Source organism: Psittacula echo, assembly GCF_963264785.1.
Source record: "Psittacula echo genome assembly, chromosome: 2".
Classification (NCBI taxonomy): Eukaryota; Metazoa; Chordata; class Aves; order Psittaciformes; family Psittacidae; genus Psittacula; species Psittacula echo.
Genome location: NC_137737.1, coordinates 1,568,752 through 1,589,955, shown reverse-complemented (window position 1 = coordinate 1,589,955; position 21,204 = coordinate 1,568,752). Strand labels below are relative to the sequence as shown.

The 21,204-nt window shown below is 49.8% G+C and overlaps 1 protein-coding gene across 1 annotated transcript in view; it reads right to left on the bottom strand.

The window, feature by feature from the left end:
* The window catches only part of EEPD1 (endonuclease/exonuclease/phosphatase family domain containing 1), a gene marked incomplete at both ends in the record, with an annotated part of 53,211 nt that extends 32,645 nt beyond the window's left edge, over window positions 1-20,566 (bottom strand). The window contains one exon of the mRNA XM_080610971.1: window positions 19,713-20,566. Within this exon, the coding sequence (XP_080467097.1) occupies window positions 19,713-20,566 (854 nt within the window). The remainder of the gene's footprint in view (window positions 1-19,712) is intronic.
* Between the last annotated feature and the right edge of the window lie 638 nt (window positions 20,567-21,204).

Below are 21,204 nucleotides of genomic sequence, written 5' to 3'. Positions count from 1 at the left end.
CTGTGTCCAACCTGGCCTTGAACACTGCCAGGGATGGGGCAGCCACAGCTTCTCTGGGCACCCTGGGCCAGCGCCTCAGCACCCTCACAGGGAAGAGCTTCTGCCTAAGAGCTCATCTCAGTCTCCCCTCTGGCAGGTTCAAGCCATTCCCCTTGGCCTGTCCCTACAGGCCCTTGCCCAGAGCCCCTCTCCAGATTTCTTATAGGCCCCCTTTAGGCACTGGAAGACTGGTATCCTACCAGCTTCATCTACAACATCACACGATATTGCATTAGAATAGGGAATTTAACCTATGGGGCATTTGGAGTGCCATTTCAAGAACTTTAACCCAAATAGCAGGCCAGAAGGTCTTTCTATCACTCCAGTTGTTGTTTACTTTATTAATGTCTATGAAGTGTGACAGGGGCTGCATGAAGCTTAAGCCTCTGGTTATCCAAAAGCCACAACCTCATACAGCCTTTGCTCTGAGTATCAGAGTAACAGAGAGAGGTTTTGACTTAAACCTCCAGGGATGCATCACATAGCTGCAACTCTAATCCGGGAGAGAATGTAATCCCTTCCTCAGTTCTTAAAGTCAGAAAAACCGGCTGAGTCGGCACCATCCCAGCCAACTGCTGTCCTCACACCAGCCTCTGCTCAATGTGCTGTGAGCTTTCCAGCAGAGATATGCTAAGCAGAAGGGCCAGACTGATCAAAAGGAACATATGCAACAGACAGACAGCAGAGCAGAGCAGACTGTAGCCTATTTCCACAGGCTGCTACCATCACTTTTTATAGTGCATCCCAGAATATTCCTGGAGACCGTGTGACAAAAAGAAGAGCCCCCCACCAACGAAAGCAAACCCTGGGTGTCTGTAGGGATACTGCAGAACCACAAACACAGAAATGTTGGTCAAAAGAGGCCACCTGATGCAACAACCCCCTCAACATGGGACTCTCATGATGTTAGCGGTGGCTTCACCCAATTGAGTCCTGAAAACCTCCAAAACACTTAAGACTCCATGGCCTCAAGATCACCTCTTCCAGTGCTGCACTAACTTCTGAGTGAGCCAGCTGCTTCTAATGCCTGTTCTGAAGATTCCAAACCAGCCAGTTGCCCACTTGTACTAAAGCAAGGGGTTATTTTACCTGCAGTGCTAGGCTATCTGCTTCCTTTTGAACGCCATAAAGCTTCTGTTGACCTAGCCAAGTTTCTCCAGGATCTAATGGACTGAAGTGCTACCAACTTCTACTGCAGCCACTCCCTCAAATTACGTACTGTTATGCAGCATAACAACTTAGTACCCATCATAAAGGGTAATTACCCTGTGTAGCAAATACATACTACCCCAACAGTCTTTGTTGACACAGGAATAGGTTTATCTGGCTAGGCACATGGGTCAGGTCATGTTTTCTTTCTCCCATCCCAAGAATAGCTTGTGCCAGGTTCTTCCGAGGACAAGGCAGCAAACAGCTTCTCTGCTTTCCTCCCCCTACTCTAACCTCACATAACGGGATGCCACCACTTTCCATGTAAGCGGCTCATTCGGTGGCTCCCAAGCTTTCTGGGCTGAGAGCTGTTGTCAGGATTAAAGCTGCTCTCCATGAAGAATTACTCATAGTTGTGAAACATTCGACCAAAAGATACTGCAGAAGAGATCTCATCCACCATGAAACCACAGTCATGTTGGTCCCACCGCTGGAACACAGGAGGAGGAGGGTGACTAATCCTTTCTTTGAGCTTCTCTGGGCTCCTAACCCAGTGTGGCATTTTCTGGCATAGAGTTATTAATGTGCTATGTTAAAAAAATCCCTTGAAGCAAGCAGCACAGCACAAGGTTTTTCCCTTGTTCTAATATGTGCTTAGAAAATAGCACAATTGAGCTATTTTATATTCATTTATCACAGCAGTCTATTATCTCATGACTGAGATCAGAACAAACCTCATCAGTAAGGAACTTCATTAAAACTCATCTATTTCTTCTATAAGAGGAGAAATCTGAAGATCGTGGAAGATATCAATGAAAGTTATGAGTTGTGGAATACTTCTATTTGGAATAACAAGTTTCAAATCAAGAGGGTCACATGGGTACATACACAGCAGCTTGTGTCACAAGCAAAAACAAGTACTGGTTTTTCCCCTCCGGCAGGTTAAAGCCATTCCCCTTGGCCTGTCCCTACAGGCCCTTGTCCCAAGCCCCTCTCCAGGTTTCCTGCAGCCCCTTTAGGCACTGGAGCTGCTCTCAGGTCTCCCCTTCAGGAGCCTTCTCTTCTCCAGGCTGCCCCAGCCCAGCTCTCTCAGCCTGGCTCCAGAGCAGAGCTGCTCCAGCCCTCGCAGCATCTCCATGGCCTCCTCTGGCCTCGCTCCAGCAGCTCCACGTCCCTCTTGTGCTGTTGCCCCAGAGCTGGGTCAGGGCTGCAGGGGGGGTCTCACCAGAGCAGGGCAGAGCGGGTGAATCCCCTCCCTTGACCTGCTGGCCATGCTCCTTTTGATGCAGCCATCAGTCACGGCTTTCCCACTTCCTTATGACAAATACAACTGGCATTTGTCAGGGTAATAAAGAAACCACCAACAAAACAAACAAAGTAGTGCCAGTCTCAGAGAGCTCCGGTTTGATAAGGAATATTGCACCATGGCAGGACACTGTCAGGCAGAGCAGCATCACACTGAAACACAACAGCACTACCGGCACCACAACCATGGTGGCTACATCTACCCTCCTGGGGAGGGCCACGTGGCAGAGCTCCATCTCCCCTGATGGGCAGCAGTGCTGAGCAGGTGCCAGAGGTGACCGTGATGGCTACAGTCCTGGGCCACAGCCTTCCCCTCTTCATCACAGAATCAACCAGATTGAAAAAGACCTTCAAGATTACCAAGTCCAACCATCACCTCTTAGGCCACCTCACTCCTTAATGCCTCATTTAGATGTTTTACAGGGCATGAAAGCATTATATAAGTGCTAATTATACAGTGTTAAGGGCTCCTACTTCAGATTTAAGGAAAGCATTCATGCATTATTCATTACTTCATCATTTACTCTTTTCTATTTGGATTATCGCTCTGATTTCTGGAGCACACACCATCTTTTTCTTCTTTTTCTGATTTGTCCAATAGAATCATAGAAACACAGAATAGTTTGGGTTGGAAGGAACCTTCAAAGGTCGCCTAGTGCAACCCCCCTGCAATGAGCAGGGGCATCTTCAACTAGATCAGGTTGCCCAGAACCACATCCAGCCTGGCCTTGAACAGTTCCTAGCTATCATTTTGATTGCAGTTTGCAAGCGCTGGTTTCTGAAGGATTCATTCTGATGGTAGAGGCAGGAGAAACGCGGTGGATACAGCCAGTGGTAGTCCAGAAGCACAGGACAGAAACAGGAAGCATCGTGGTTTTCTTCTCAGCAGGACTCCGTCAAGCAGCAGAAGTTTCAGGCTGTCTCTTCCTCAAAGCTTGTCAAATAAACCCCCCAACACTGAGGGGCTGCAGCTTACAGCTTGGTCTTAAAAGGGCATACGCTATTTAGAGTCAAATAAAGATTCAAACCAAACGCAGAGCACCTGAGGAATCTCCAGGCTGGGAGGATGGGAAGGGACATTCATTTCATTACACAGCTCTCATTAAACACAGATGGCTAAAAACTGTCATGGGCACAGCCAGCACACAGGTACATCGCCAGTTACTATAGCAAGTTATAGAAATGACCATTACATAAATTGCAGAGCTATAAATCATCTATAGAGAGATTTTCTTCAATCAGCCTGCTAGTATCTGCTAAGCTGTAAAGCAAAGTTGAAGGTCTAAAGCAAGGAGAGTCTGTCACATCTGCTTCACCAGGTGTCTAACAGGGGACAATAAACACGATTCTGCTGCATCAGCTGGCACCAAAGGTTTTCCTTTAGAGAGGGCAGAGGTAAACTTAGAAGTAACCCCCCCAAATCCTTCTATTTTCAAGAGGCTGGGAGTTTGTTGGGGATTAAAGAAAAAGCCCTAAAAATATCCTTGTAAAGCCTTTCAGCAAGCCACGAAAAGGAGATTTTGTTCCACACGTGATTCCTGCCATCTCCTTATTTGTGCTACGCAGCGCGAGTAGGGCAAAGATTTAAGGTGCTGCTGCCTGTGAGTGGATGCAGCGTGAACTCCCTGAACAGAAGTAACCCTGCGCAGGCAGGGATCCAGGCAGACGTCTTAGGGGTTACTGGGATTCACGTCTGCAGAGGAGGAACACGGACTCTCTCTCTCACCAATAAAAATCAAAATTGCCAAAGGCAGATGTCTCCACGTGCTTGAAGTCAGCTCCATGTGGTTGCGATTGCATTGCCACAGGATTTAGTAAGAGGAAGTTGTCTTATCTCCCTTGGCTAGGCAAAAACAGAATGCCTTTTTTGGTTTATAGAGAAAAAGGGAAAACAGCACTCACCACACAGCTTAAGAGGGGAAAAAAAGCTGCTGACATTATGCAAGTGCTAGCAGTGTAGGAAAGGTTAATGTAGTTCACTGGACTTCTAATAGGGCATAAATGTCACATAACTTCACAGCCTGCACGCATCAAAAAGGTGATTTCTTATCTTTTCTTACTTATTCCTCCACGACCAAACTCCTTTGCCTCTAAGCCCATTCTCCTTTCTGAGACAACATCCACCTCGGTCAAGCAGAGCTGTGCAGCACACGTAAGGGTACTGAACCTTCCAGACACGGCACCACATTAATTTCTCCAGTGGGACTGATTTTGGTTCACAGTCCAGGCAGCCAGGATACCCAGCCAGGAGGAAAGGAAAGCCTCCACACCTTCTCCTGATGGAGTCCATGGAGCAGCATTTCAGAAGGGACTTGTCCCTCCATCAGGCTGGCATGCTCTGGCTTCCAGAACATGGCAGCAGCCTTGACCTACAACAGACCTGCCTGTGGCTCTTTGGATGCTCAGTGATCTGTCACTAGTTTAAGCAATCAAATGCTATTCAAATGATAACTCTACTATGGCATATACATCTAAGATAATAAAGAAAACCATGCCCCCCCAATGCCTCAAACCCCAGCGCTCAGGAAGAGATGAGCCATGTCACAGATGATGAAAACAGAGCAGGTACAGCAGCATTCACCAGCACTTCCCTGAAGAAAAAAAGCTGAGCTCAAGATTCCAATTTGGCATCTTGCTCTCAGTAAGGTCCCTGTGAAGCAGCACCATCCTCAGGGGAAGGAGCTCAAGGAAGGAAAAGCGAGTCCTAATGGAGTGGAAGGGTATGGTAGGTCACTGGGCAGACACTGCAGGACGCAGCCAACCCATTACTGAGCCCATAGGGTACTCAGCAAGGCAATGAGGGCAAGCTGGGGTGGCCCCTCTTGGGACAACGCCACATGTGCACATGACAGTGTAGGGACACAGGAGGATGAGGAAAGCGGTACACATGGGGAGGAAAGGTTGCAAACAAGAGGAGGCAGCAGTCATGCCTTCCCCTTTCCAGGACAGCACAGGAAGGCGATGACAGCATACGTAACACCTCATGACACAACCACACAAGAAAACGCTAAGGGCAGCTTTCCCAGAAAAGCAGGGTAGAAGAAAGGAGCAGAAAGGAGAATTTCAAAGTTTCGTTCTCCTCTTCAGAGGAAAGCACGAAGAGTTCAGGCAAAAAACATCCCTGTCAGGGCTGGAGCACGATTTAATAGTCAGGATGGGCAGAAAAACAAGGCTGAGCAATCACTGCAGCAGCTCCCCAACAGAGATGCTCCTCCCTTCACTGCAAAGGGAGGGTCCTGGGCTGGATGGCAGGGTCCTCTCTTCCCATACCACATGCAGGCAGTTAGCAGTAAATGGCATCATTTCTGCCTATGCAAAGAAACCCAGTTTTCAGATATCAGTTGCTACTTTATGGAAGACAAATGACAACTCAGCTCTTTCTCAGCCCTCTCAGAAGCCGTTATCCATGTGCATGCACAGTAATAGCAGTGGCAGCTCTGCCCAGTCAGAAAGCACCCAAACAAATGCACGTTGCACTGACACATAGGAAGAAGCCAGCAGCGGGGAGACAACCTCTTCTGATGAGTAAGCAGGGGTGATGCACGTGTGTGCAGACACAGAGTATGCAAAGGAAGTTTGGTAACAGCACGAGGTGAGCCAATTCTTTGCTAGGATTAACCCCCCCAGCAGGAACATTACGAATTAGTCAACATCGCCACAAAACATCGCACCCCCCCAGCTCCGTGCTGAAGAAAGCTCTCACGTGGCAGGCACACCATCTGATTCACTAAGCCAACGGAGCCAGGGTGCTGAGCTTTTGCCTTCCTCTGTCCCCCACCCCCATCCCAAAACACAATAATGCTCTAAAACGCTCTTTGAAGAAGGGAAACACCCACCGTGCTTACAGGATGTGAGAGGTGAAAGGGATGTGGGTTAGTGCAGCAACGATCCTCCAACTGCCGTGCCCTCCAAGTCATACCAGGACATGCCCCACAGCTCCCAGCAGACAGCAGCGGGCCATGGGTATCATCGTGCGACCTTGCTCTGAAGCATCCTACCCACCTCCCAGCTTAGCTTTCCATTCTCTGGGGCACACAGCCTTATCCACAGGGCACAGCTCTGTGGGATGAATGCAAAAGGTGTGAGGTTATGGATCACAACAGTCTGCAACTGTGTGATAGTGCAGCCCTGAATTAATCCTGCTATTTTTTAGAGACCATCCTCACCATTTTTGAATGTTCAGAACAGGCAAGACTTGAACATTAGGGCCTGAACCTGCTAACGGTCCCCTACCTCCATCCACCACTGATTTAGGGATCAATGGCTGGTGCCATCTGTGTGCCATTGATCAAATGCTGGCTGGTGCTCATGGGTAAAGCTGCTTACAGATTCTCACAATTAGAAGAAAAACCAAGCCATCAAACTGTGCACGAGCTCCTCCAGCACACCTCTGACCACAGCTTTCATTCTACCCCAGCTTCCTCTTCCTCAAACCAACTCCTTCAGCATCCTAACACCCACGGCTAGTAATACCAGCAGAGCTAACAGCAGCACAGCCAGGTGCATCAGGAGATCTCAATTCAACCAGGCTCCTGACCTGCTGCACCCAGGAGAAGGTGAAACAGCTCAGCTGGAATAAATTGTCTTTTCTTCCTTTATTTGCTCTTCAGGCCTGCAAGCACCTCGAGAGGTGTGCAAAGTCTTCTGGAGCAGCACCTTCATGTGCCAGGTGGGTTGACCTCAAGGCTGTCACCTTATGAATGATGCAATCCAAACCTCCAAGGTCAAATCCCTGCACTGAAAGATGTCCTCGTAAAGACATCTCAATATATCTATCTATTCATCACCTTGTTTTCTCTCTCTCTCCTTGTGCCTGGGTTTGGGAAGAAAAAAGGCTGGTTCAGTAGAAAGCACCCTCCTCCCTGCCCCATTAACCTGCTTTTATTTCCCCTGGCTACCTGCACACAAAAAGAAACTGCAAACCAGTACCAAAGCATCCCTGAGAGACTGCAAGCAGGGTCGAGAGGGAGGCATCATTTCCTCCTGCTGCAACCCCAGAGCCCCACCACGCTGAGTATCTGTGCTTCTTGATGGCAGGCCAGCAAGCAGATAAATGAAGCCCCACCATAAGCCAGCCCAGCTGGTCATAGCAGCCACAGAGCTAGCCACAGAGCCAAGCACTCGTACCACCATCACCCCATACAGCCGCCCTCCGCCTTGGCTCATTGCTAATTCAGGGTTACCTTATTCCCACGAACCGCCGCTTGTGTTCCCGCGTGGAAAGCCAACAAAGGAACATGCGAGCCTCCCGAATAACCATGCTCTGCAGGGAGGAGGGGGTTACGAGGGAACAATGTCAGAGTGTCTTCAGTGAGCTGGAAGCAATCCCAGCTTCCAATGGCACAATGACACGCAGGAAGGAGTTTTGAAAGCTTCCCAGTCACAGAGTACCCCTGCGTGCCAGGCTCGGGGACGTCTGGACCTGAGAACGGCCTTTAAAGCATAAGGATGCAAGAGGACTGCAGAGCCCTGCACACAGACTGGCCCTGGCAAAGCTGGGAATGGTGGCTTGAGCTTAGCTTCTATGGTTTTTCTTCTTGCTGGCACTGGATGCTGATTGTGTCGCCCAGCTCCTTAACCTTATTTAGGTCAGAAGCTTCAGCACGAAACAGTCTTACAAATGCCAGTCTTCAGTGGGAATGAGAAGCCTGCTTGTCCAGACCCAGAGCTCTCCAAACGTTAGAGCTGAAGTGCAATCATATGTTAGAAAGGGATGACAGGAGGAGATGGCGTTTGACGTGCTGCACACAGTGGTGCAAAGTTAGGCCTCGTACAGGTTTTGACATGATTCGTGTGCCTGTAACAAGCTCCAAGGCAGATAAAGCAGCTCCTAATGAACTATGTGCAGGGCATGAAACAGGATCATGTGGATGCTCACAAAGCTATTCCCCATCGCCCTGCAGCAGATAAACACACAGTTTATGGATGGTTTGGGTTGGAAGGGAACTTAAGATCATCCAGTTCCAATCCTTTGCCACAGGCTGGGACACCTTCCACTACAGCAGCTTGCTCCAAGCCCCTGTGTCTAACCTGGCCTTGAACACTGCCAGGGATGGAGACAGGAATGACAGTACGGTCATTGGGCTAATCTCTGCTCCAGAAGAACTGGAGTTTTCAGAAGATGGTACCTACATTGCTGGCTGAAAATACCCTTATGTACTAAGAGAGGACCCACAGTTAGTGCTGATCTGGCTGTAGACTCCAAACAATCCTCCAAAATGTACCAATAAGTGCTTGAAAAGCTGGGGCACAGCAAGTCTTGCATGGACAACTCGGTTCTTCTCCTACAAATACCAGGGTTTAGCAAATCAAGCTGTTCCCAGACCCTAAAGAGAAGCACTGCTGCCGTAACAAGGCTGATATTCCTCGAGTACTTTCTATTTTTGAGAGAAACGCTGAATGACACACGGTGTTGAAGAGCTGCTAGACCAAAAGATTCTTCTCATATAAATTCATCAGTCTCTCCCCACAGAGCTGACGTCTGTAGACGCTATCTTTAGGAAGACAAGATGCATATCGAAGGGGAATCATAAACTGTGTGTGCAGCATCCAACCGTGCAGCATAATCAGATAGGCTCAACTGAAGATAGTAACAAGAATGTTGAGCACTTGTGCTGCCAAGCTCCTAGCATACATACAAACTGCTTTTAAACAACTGCTCTAGCAAGGCAAACACAATCCCATGTCCAGCACACCAGGAAGTTAGCAAGGTGCTTTCCTGCAGAGCTTTAAGGACCTCTGAGGAACAGAAATCAAACCCAGAAATGCTTCTTTCCTCTAAAGCAATGGTACAGGAGCCTCCTCTATTTACAAGGATTTGTAACTCCCCTGACATAAAAGGCAAGGCTGCAGTTTTTAAGCAGGTTTTGCCTGAAACTCGAGCTATCTTAAAAGGTACTGATTTTCACACTGCCTGGCAAGAGGCTTCAGTGGAGGAGAAGGAAATACTGCAGCACATCTTGGAACAAGAAGAGAGTGTTAGAATGATTTGGGGGAAAATATCATGGATGATCCAAGGGAACTGAAGTCCTCAGCCTTGTAGATAGGAGATGATCCTGTTCAACCCTCACGGTGTGAAAGCAAAGGCTTAATCAAGAAGCACTTGCAATAACTGAAGGTGCAGAAGACAGTTTAAAAGCCAAGGGATGCCAGTGGAAAGGCTTTAGTTTCAGTAGGAGTGGAAAGAGGACAAGGAAGGGGGTCAAGTCCCCGTTACAAGAGCAAGCTTCAGAGGTCAGGTCAATGATAGAGGCAGGTTTATGAGGCAGTTTCCTCTCAACCTGTGGACAACCAATGTACAGGAATCTGCCCAGCTCCTTACTGCCACTTTCTTTCTATCAAATCTGAGCGCACAGCTGGGCAATAGAGAGGGTCACCATCATCACTGCACCCAGCTCCTCAAAAACACTGCTGTATTGAACGCATGGAGAAGCAAGTCAAACCAGACAAGTTGAAGCGGTCTCAGTTTAAAACTGGAACGGGAAACACCGCATGCTTAGAGGTGGCTTTTGCTGGTGCAGCAAAACCTCCAGCTACCGGCAACACATCCACAGATTTCACTGCCAACAGCTCTGCACGGAGATTGAACCTGTTAAACCCAGGAGCTGCTGATGGAGGACTGCTCAATCCCTCAACCTTCATCTTGTCCTTTAAGCCGTGGTTCCCTTTTTGCACCAGAGAACTCAGACACAATTGAAACAAGAAATCACTGTGGGGTTTTTGGTAACCAAAGGGTAATATTTAGCAAGAGACCCCTCTGAAGCATGCTGGAAACCAGCCCCTTCACCCTCACCCAGGCCACATGCTGTTCATTGCTCAATGCCATGTGTCCGGGCGGGCGGCCAGCGCAGAGGACAGCAGGCAGCAGTGCTGGTAGTGCCGTCTCCATTGATTATGAAAGGGGAGCGTAAACACAGCGAGAGATAAGGGAAGGAGCTGTACAAAGGACTAGCAGGAAGATATAGACAGATAGCCAAAAATTGCATTGACAAAATCATGAGTAAACTTGGGCTGGTCAGTATAAAGGTTGCAAATGGCAACTCAGGTAGCACCGCAGCACCTTCCTGCCAATAGCATTTATCTTAACACTTAATTCAGCAGTGGCTCTGATGTTTCAGACATGTTGGGGATCTCCTGCAGACACAGTGTACTTCCTCTCCCATGCACTGTGATGCTGGTATGTGCCTCACCACCACCAGCCCTGCACACCACGAGAGGGAAACAAGTCCGTGACCTCCCTAAGGTGGTCTGCATGTGGGACCCCATCATCTGCCTATGATAGCTTAAGGAAAGCTGCTGCCTTGTTTAAAATGCAGACTGGTTTAAATCAAGTCATATGGGTCCTTTCCAACTTAGACTGTGAATCCCCATCATGGAGGATACTTTTCCATGCTTCCATCTGCTTAGGAAGACAAAAAGGAGAGCAGCAAGGTAGTTATTTCAAATGCTACAAGCAGGCTTGGCAGCAAACCTATGGAACTGACCTTGCATGCAGAAAAGCAACAAACCTGCCTATTCTACAGCTCATTTTTCAATCCCAAACTAGAGCTGCTCCTGCCACAACACCCTGCAATTCATGGGCACTGAGCTGGAGCTGCCCTTAGTCCTACTTGCTTAAATAAAGAAACCAGGCACGAGGTTTCTAAGTTAACATCCAGTGCATACCCCGTAGCACACTGCTTCCAGTCTGGGAGAGAGCTGGCTAACCTTCACACCAGCCGAGCCTGGGTGAGGGAGGGAGGGAGGGCACTGACTGGAAATGACCCTGAGCAAGGCTGGACCAAGCCTGCAGCTTGCTGAAGTCAGAAGGATAAGTCTGAAAGCAACAGCCTCTTTATGCCGTAGCTGGGAGAGGTTTGTGCTTTGCATCCCCCTTGTTAAGCACAGGGCAGGGTGTTTTTGCAGGACGAGCAATTTAGGGCAGGAAGGCTGGCACCCAAACGCACGGGAAAAGCCTTGTTGAGCAGTTCAGTGACCCATTCATTAAACCCCGTTCCGCTCGGAACGCCTCGGACAGCTGTTGTGGCTAAATTTGCAGAGGAGCTTCAGCACGTCGCCTGAAACGCCTCTAAAAACAGGGCAGAAAATAGCCATGGAGAAGGAAAAGGACATTTTCTAGTTCCTCCTCCGCATCTGTAAGCCTGCGGCATGAGCCATAGGAACAGCTTTGCCCTGTGGGATGCTCCCCACAAAGGGCAGGATGACATTACCGCGTGCTCCCCCCACTCTGTGACAGACACAGAGATGGGACAGGCTGCATAGCCATGTGGCTCCCTTCCAGATAGCAGAGGGACTCCAACTCGCTCTGCACAAGCTGGCTGCATCCATTCCGCTGCAAACACGGCATTCCTGGCCATCCTTAGCACAAGTGACAATATAATCCCAAATGTATTTTTTCCATAGGGATTATTCTAATTATATTTCTATGCACACTTCAGCTTCCGGAACATGCACACGCGTTGTGCACGAGCAGGGTAAGCACATCTCCTACTCACTGGGCTCTAATAATTTTACCACAGGCACTGAAAATAACAGCTTGGCACTGATGTGAGGCTCCTACATGCACAATCCCTCCAGAAGCAGGGATGAAAAAGGAGGTCAGCAGCACTGATCCTCCCCGCTGGTGCTACTTATTCCCTTCACTATTTATCTGCTGTTGACAGGATGCCCACCCTACTCTCAGCACCTTATAGGGCATTTCAGAACTTGTCATGAACCAGAGACAAGGGAGGGAACCAGACTGAAGCCTTGTGGAGAGCACATCCACAGCTCTAACATAGGAAAGGACGTCATTAATAGGTCTCACCCTCCACTTAGCAAAGCCTTTGCACTTTTATTGCAATAAATCAGCTATTATTCAAACAAAGAAAAGCTCTGAATATAACCAAGTAATAAATAAAAAAATCTGGAGAAGCAGCAGCAATAGGGTTCCTATTTTTAAAGCACCGTTATTAATAATGTGCCACGGTTCTTGTCTCCATCACCGCAACGTATAATAGTGTTGAGAAATTACTGCAGCCTCTTGTAATGATTTCAGTAAGGACACCGTGCCTCCATCTGTCAGCTTACACCTGCATCGCCACGCAGAACAATGCCACTTCACAATACGTTACAGGCACACTGTAATTTGTGTCCTGTCAACTCTTCTCTGCTCATCCAGCCAAGCCTTGAAATCATTATTTGGGCAAGACTCCCAGAGAACTGCTAATTACAGCCTGAAGCAGCAGGGCCCTGCTAACAACACAGCTGTAGGAAACACGCTGAAGCCCAACTCCATCCAGAAGGGCCCAGCCAAATCTGCAAAACCAGATTCTCCTAAATGTCGCTGTTTGACACGGCTGCAGAGGCAGTGCTCGCAGTGCGCCAGGCCGGCACTGGCTGCAGAGGCAGTGCTCTCCTCTAGTTGAGGACTGACCAAGTTTCTGCATGCACCTTTTCAAAACCTTGGCAGTATTGGATCCCTCTGCTTACAGTCCCTCGGTCTGTTCTCCTGGTAAGAACAGCAGCAGCAGCATCTTCTGCCTTTAAAAACAGTCCTATTGCTCTTTTTAAAGCCAAAGCTGGAAAAACAGCCTCCCTGCAGCTGTACCATGAGCCTTCAAAGTGCAGGATCCCAGGTTAAAGGTTTCTGTGCATAAACTCTGGTCTGTCTTCTACAGCCATGCGGCACAAGCGTTTTGAAAAGTCTAGCAGGATGAGGTTACAGTTCTGTGGCCTGTGCCCAGCATCCAGGAGCAGGCAGTGTAGCATCACTCACTGAGCCTCCAATTTATTACCATAAATCACGGATCAGTTTATGTTGAAGAGACCTTAAAGCTCATCCAGCCCCAACCCCCTGCCACGGGCAGGGACCCCTTCCACTAGAGCAGCTTGCTCCAAGCCCCTGTGTCCAACCTGGCCTTGAACACTGCCAGGGATGGGGCAGCCACAGCTTCTCTGGGCACCCTGGGCCAGCGCCTCAGCACCCTCACAGGGAAGAGCTTCTGCCTAAGAGCTCATCTCAGTCTCCCCTCTGGCAGGTTAAAGCCATTCCCCTTGGCCTGGCCCTACAGGCCCTTGTCCCAAGCCGCTCTCCAGGTTTCCTGCAGCCCCTTTAGGCACTGGAGCTGCTCTAAGGTCTCCCCTTCTCTTATCAATGAACCCATTTAATCTTTGCCACACAGAATACAGCAAACGCTGCAGGATCAAGCAAACTCGCAGCCCTGGTTTACCACAATACCATCGGCGACATGAATCCAGTGACATGAAAGAAATGTCCAGAATAACCCAGCAGGCATGGATTGAAACTCTGCAGTCACTAAGTGCTGCCAGATATATCAAGTACACATGTTAGGAGAAAAAGAATAACACATGAACAAATGCTTTCCCCTCTGATCTGTTCCATTTTAGTCAGGCTTTATGGCACAAGTAACAGTGTCAGGGTACGATTACAGCTTTAAAACAAGGTTTATTTTATATGGATAAACTGGCCTTTAACCACAGCATTTTTCCAGCCACATTCTCAACTTTAAAGCAGATAGAAATGGCTTGTTGGATACAGCCTCTCAGATGTTCAAGGAGTACACCGAGGCAGCTGTTCAAAGTCAACAGGATGCCCAGATGTCCTTTTAAAAGAGAAAAGCCTGTACTACATCCCTGTGCCATGTCCGAGCTGTGGGAGCTGCAGCAAACCCACCAGATCCACAGCAATCGACAGAGACCAAGCAGGAACCGGCAGCTCAATGCATCCATCCCTATGAGCTCCTGTGCAGTGCATGGCTCCAGACTCCTCCTGTGGCAGGCTGGACCCGCGGATGGGGTACAGCCTTCATGATCTTGCTGCAAGTTCACCCACTGCTTTTGATCTCTTCTGCAAAAGAATTGAGCAAGGGACCCACCTCTTTCCTACCGGAGGAGCAGGCGATGCCCATGTAGAAGGTCTCAGCACTACATCCGTAGAAAGCAGAGGTTTGGAAATGGAATTGAATTCATCGAAATTAAATCACTGACATTCCCCCAGCAGCAGTCCTAAGAGGGGCTGGGATCCCTACCCAAGGTGGGAGCAGTACCGCAGAGGAGCCCTCGCCCCCCAGGAGATGGTCATGCTTCTCAGCACCGAGCTCCGCAGCCTCCATGTGAATCAACGGAGACAAAGGAATGTGCCAAATCCTGAACAGGACTAAATCAGTGGAGTTCCATGTCACTGGAAAACGGTGTAACTCCGGGTCTGACCTCCGAATATCTTGCTGCTTGCCCCGCCAGACTGCATGCAGAAGGCAACTTCAGTTTCCCACTAGTCTCCAGCAAGGAAAATATTGTTATCCTCATATAGGTGTAGCCAAAAAACAAACCCACAGAAAAAACCAATCACAAAAGCCAACACCAAAGCCCACAAACACAACAGCTCTTCCATCGCCCCATTTTTTTTTGCTCTTAGAGGTATTAGGAAGTACAAATTAATGGTGTCTTTTCATACATCTGCATTTCTATTGCTCATAAAAACCCTTCTGTGGAGGGCACATAGAAGATACCATCTACCAATTCCTTTTTCCTCAAGTTTTCCCTGAAGTTGCAGGATTTCCTCCCTATTACATAAGGAGAAAAGGGTGTATTTGTTCTTTTGCCATTTAAGACTTATTAGCACGGTCAGGTTACTGCGGCCAGGCCCTCTTTCCTGATCTTTTCTTGCAGGGGAATTAGTCTTGGCAAGGCTCCAGCCTAGTATTAACCCAATGGAGAAAAACCAAGCGGCTGTCTAAAGGAAGAGACATAAACCAGACACACCTCGGGGCTTTGCCAGGCCACTGAGAGCTGCAGTGACAGAGCTGAAATAAGTACAAGCTGGTGCTGAGCCTCTGAAGGATACAGGTACAACCATCACTACTACTACTACTAGGATACACTATTACAATGTCTGTTTTGGGGGAGGAAATCCAGCTACAAGCCAACAGGCAGGGTACCACACTGCACACCTTCCCAAACCAAGCATCAAGCCCCACTAGTATATAATTGTCCTTTGGAATGACACCACCTCTCGGTCCTGACTAAGAGATTGAAAAGAAAAACAACTCCACCAACCCATTATTTAATGTAAGGGAGCAAGGGGAAAGTGGCTCTCCTCCCTTTGGCATCTAGTGCAGGGACAGGATGGCTTTTTCCTCATGTCTCAATAGAAAGAGCACGATTCAGGAGCTTGCCTTGGGTTTAGGTGTTGAGAGGATGTGCTTAGGGTGACTGCTCCCCTAGGACACCTACCTGGCGTAGGTAGGACAAGGAGAAAGAGCTTCCAACCATGGGGCACAGTGAGGGTTACCCAGGGACTGCCTGCCCACCCACTGCCCCCCAGGAGGCTATTCTGGGCTGAGGTTTACATCCCCTTCCCCAGCAGGAACACCAGGTTGGGTCTCTGAGTTAACAGAGGTTAACTTCTTACCTGTAAACTCCTACGTAACCAAAGTGAAAATAGCTAACCAGTTTCAAAGCTAGAGGAGGAAGAGGCCCTGGCATGTTCCTAAAGGGCAGGCATGGAGGCTTGCTGCTCAAGCAAGAAACTAAGCCAAGGAGAAAAACCAAAACAAAAACCCAGTCAATCACTGTAACAACCTCCCCAGGGACGCAGGAAAGCCCCCCAACACTGGAAGTTTTCAAGACACAATTGGACAGGCTGCTAGATCATTTCATCCAGGCTCCCTTCCCTACAAAAGGCATCAAGAGAACACACATTCTGCCTTTCAGACCCTCGATCGATGTCATTTACTCAACTGCAAGTGTGCTTACAAGAAAAAGGCAATTATTATTAAGAGGTCTTCACAAAGTTACTGCTCAGTATTATAAGGCATAATAAAAACCACGCTGGGAAAGGTGCACAAGAGATCACTGCCCTTGGCTACTAGCAAGCAATTAAACTAGAGGGTGCACCTTCAGCACGCTCTCCACTGATCCTTGACTAGAGGCAACATCTCCGCTGGGGCTACTTTTCCTCCCCATTAAAACGCTTTGACCTGAACTTGCTCTCCCCTTCAACCATGCTACACTGACCCTTATTTTGCTGAGAAGCTGTTGGTTTCTCCATCCACCAGGAACGGGGAGGCCCACGAAGGTCAGCAGAGGGGATGACCTGCATACCCAGACCAGCTCTGATCCCTTGTCAGCAAACCCCAGATTTGCCAAGCCACGCCTGCAAGAAACATTGCAGGTTTGGGCAAATTCACCCCACATTTGATATTTCAGTTACACATCACGCTCGCCTCCACATTCATCATGTTAATCTCTGCTAAAATTACCCTCTGGTCCTCTGAATGAAAACACCTCGTTCCTCCACTCCAGACACTGTGATAAACATAGAAACTTGTAATATGAGAAAGAGGGCAAGGACCTTGCTGTGATTTATTATTTTTGCACTGCAGTGATGAGTTTCAAACTAGCTGAGCAGTAGTAGCTGTGCTGCTGATTTGGTACGTGTCCCCTTTGCTGCTCTTCAGAAATGGAGCACTTCTGGGCTCAAGTGTGAACATTTTGGGTTGAATTTTTCCTTCGCCACTTCACTAGATTACATGATCACATCTTCTTGCTTTTTGTTTGTTTTGAATGAAGGCACGGCCCTCTTCCCTTCCTGCACAACTGGTCCCTCAGTGCAGGGCTGCAAGACAGGAGGACCTTCATCTTCTAACTTCACCTGTGAATAAGCAGTAATCTTCCCCATTGTCAATGCCTGAAAGAACAAGCTCAAGGGGTCTCAACGCTATTTGCTGTGAACTGGTCATGAGAAAAAACCCCACCAGACAACAAAGCACAACCAAACCAGCCTTTCAACCACCGTGAAAGTCCCCGAGATCGCCAATTAAGATTCTTTCCTGCTCTTTACACAGTTTCAATAGAGTCTTCTCTTGCTGTGCTTTATTCCCAGACTTCAAAAGCTAAGTGAGGAAAGTCCTCCAATAAGAGTACTGCAACAAGGCACTAGTCCAGCTCCTGTGACCACCCCAGACTATAAGGGACCTGCATGCAGGAGAATGCTTGTGTACATAAAGGCATCTGTGCACCAAGTGCATCAGCAAGCAGGTGCCCATCAGCATAGCTCATGAGAGCACCTGCTTTCTGCTGGACCAAATACCCTTTAGATCCACCTGGGAACAGCTTGGGTCCTAGCCAGAGACTTCAGCAACCCCACGTGGGACACCTGCTGAAACACAATGTGCCCTCAAAACACACCACATGAGCTTGACAAGGCAGAAGTGCTGGGCAGCCCCGTGCAGCAGCGTGTTCTGGCTTGCGGAAACAAAAGATTAATGTCTCCAGCTGATTATCAACTGAAGTGCATTTACCTGGGCAAAGAGTAGTTTGCAAGGCATTTTATCAGTTCCCATGGTACAGGGCCACGGCTGGGAGGGAGACCATGGATTGCAAACACAGAAAGAGGGCAGGTTCAGACCTCAGCTGAGGCTGTTTTACAGCTGCAAAGCTCCACTGACCTCAGCAATGCCAGCACAAGCAAGAGGAAATTCCTCCCCAGGGTGCTGAGTAGGACTTTTCCCAACTTACACTTTTTTCCTGCATTGTGTTGATTTTTTGCTGTTCCCACATCTATTTTCCCAGCAAGGTTCTGCAGGCGTGCACAATGTGGATGCACGTTGCTCCAGTGCCTCACGTTGTCACAAACAGGATTAAGTACAGACAACAATTGCATCACATTCTTCCTGGGTGATGGATGGCCCATCTACATATACTAAAACAGAACAAAACCCCGTGCTCCTATCAGGCTCCTTTTGAACTTGAAGGTATCAGAGAGACCTTTCACACCACCCCATGCAACCAAGTACATGTTTGTAAGCTGGATGGAAACAAAGTACCATGCGTTTAAGAGCAGAACTAAGATGCCAAAGTGACAGACAATTAGCACCTTACTGGATGAGGTCCTTAAAAAAACCCATTTTTTATATATATATATATGTATATTTACATACACACGTATGTATGTATACATACCATCACTGTCTTTCTCGCATGCCTGACCTCTGCAACCACACCACCAAGAGCCATTATTCAGCATATGACTAGAAAAAGACAGAGCCCTCAGCACTACCAGAGCTCAACATCACTTCCCCTCCCCACAATATCCCTTTTGCAGAAGTCCAAGACTCCTCTGCCCCCATTCATTTCCAGCTGGAAGCTTGAACAGCAGCCAAAGAGAAAAGTTAAGTTTCCCAATACTAAATGCTGATCAGCTGGGACAGATTTCACACATGGAAAGGAAAGGGCAGGAATTGTTTCAAAACCCTTATTGCATCCTTACATTTGTGTTTCAAGCAGAAAGTTTAGCAAGAGACACCCCCAGCACTGCTGCCCCATTACCTTACCAAAGCAAGTAAATAAAAGATAAAAGATAAATCACAGCTCTCAGCTTCTCAGCCACTAACACCAGAAGTACCATCCCACTCAACACACCACAAACAGACCTTGCTCCGTGCCCACCAGCTCAATTAAATCAGGCACAGGGACAGCACAACCCCATGTCTCGCATCCCCAGGGATGAGTGGTCCCTGCAGCTCAGCAGATGCCCCATGACCACACACTAATAAGCCGTGTCACCTTTGTGGGATGAGCCATGGCATTCCACGCTTGTTACACAGCCCAAACCATCCTGACTGTGCTCCAAAGCCCTTTTTGATTTGAGGAGCTGATGCGAGGAGGAACGGACTACAGCCCTAATGCTGACGTTAAGGAGGTCACCACCCAAACAAGACATCCTGGAGAAAAGGCACCGGCAGCTCTGGCAGAGGCGGATGTAGCGCTGCATCCCGCCTCCCACGGCAGCAGTAAGATGCTCGGGGAAACACCATATGAAATGGTACACACAACACAGCCCTTCCTCTGCTGTTCCTCCCCTGCTTCTGGCAGGAAACACAGTCCTCTACTACTTGTTCAAATGGCTCTTAACCGAGAAACAATCCCATTAACAGGCCCAACGCGGCTAACCATAACAGCTCAGTCTTCCCCACACAGATGTGTGCACCCACCAACCTCCTCAGGAGATGCACCACCACCTGTCAAGGAGTGCAGAGGCTTTATCAAGAGTCATTCCAGCACTAGACTCAACCAGGGTTCAATGCAAGAAACGGGAAACATTTGGCAATCCTGGGAAGGGGCAGTCCCACTGGGATGACAACAGGATTCTAAAGTGCCCAAACCCCAAGGGCATTAACCTCTAATCCTGCACCTACAGGTCGGGTGCTGCCTCTTACCTGTTCTCCAGCAGCGTCATGCACACCACCTCCCGCACTCCTGGGTTGTTGGCTTTCTCGATGGAGCAGCTTTGCAGGTTCCAGGTAGCCACCCTCAGGACGGGTCTGCCGTCTCTCACCCCCCCAAACATCTCCACAGAGGGGCGAGTGGATATGATCTGGGTCGGACCCCCAGGAGGGAAGTCCAAGTCCTCGCTCTGGAGGCTCAGAGAGGTGGGGCTGGGGTGAGGCTTGGCGGTGAAGTTGAGGCCACCATTGGTGTTCGTCGAAGGGGGCCGGGAACGCTCCGCAAAAATCTGATGCCTGATTTTGTCCAGGAAGGAGGAATTGATGCAGTCCATCCTCACCAGGTCCTCGATGCTTTTGAAGGGGCCGTGCTCTTTACGGTAGTCCACGATGCTGTTGGCGATCTTCTCGGTGATGCCGCGGATGCTCATGAGCTGCGCCGGGGTGGCCGTGTTAATGTTGATCTTGGTGGCGGAGAGGTGATGCTCAGCAGGCAGGTCCTTGCGCAGGGAGCTGGGCGAGTGCTGCACAGAGCTGCCCTTGCTGCTCACGCAGATCTCAAACTTCACCTGCTCCAGCTTGGCAGCCCCGACCCCGCTCACCAGCGCCAGGTCCTCCACTTTCTTGAAGCCGCCGATGTACTCCCGGTACTCCACGATGTTCTGAGCCACCACGCGGGTGACGCCGGGCAGGGTCATGAGCTCCTCCTCGGTGGCCGTGTTGATGTTGAGCCGCTCCTGGTTCACCAGGATGTTGCTGAAGTTGCACGCCGCGCTGAACTTGCGGCTGTGGCACAGGTCGGCCGGGTCGCGGGGGATGGAGCGGTGGCAGCCCAGGCTCCCCCCCATCTCACCGACCGGCGGGCGCGGGGCGCTGCCCGCCCGGCACTCATGGGCCCCCGCGGGAGGCCGGCGACGGGCAGACCGCGGCGGCTGCGGGCAGGCACGAATCGACTCGGTCAGGCGGACCCGAGCCCTTCCTCTTCCTTCCCCCCCTTCCTCCTCCTCCTCCTTCTCCCGCGGGCGGGCGCCGCCGCTCCAGCCCCCAGCGCACAACGGCCGCCCGCTGCCCCGCGGCAGGCAGTAGTAGCTCGGCGGGAGCTCCCGCCCCTCGGCCCGGCGAGGCGGGGCCGGGCGCCGCCGCCACCAACCCACGCCCCTGGGCGTCACCGGCACCGCCTCGGCTCTGGCTCCGTCCCGGAGGGAAGAGGGAAGCGGGACAGAACGCGGGGGAGGCTCGTCCCGTCCCGTCTCATCCCTCACGGCACAGCATCCCCGACAGGACCAAGGGGACCCGCCGTAGCCTCACTGCGCCGTTCGGGGCAGGTGTCCCTTCCTCCTCCCGGTGATGGGAGCCAGGTGCTCAGGTGCTCTCTGCGGCATTCCCCTCGCTGGAGTTCCCTGGGATCGCCTCTCCGCCGCTGGCACGGCACCAGTGCGTTTCCAAACTGCATGAAAGCCTCATCAGTCACCTTCAGTGGCTCTTT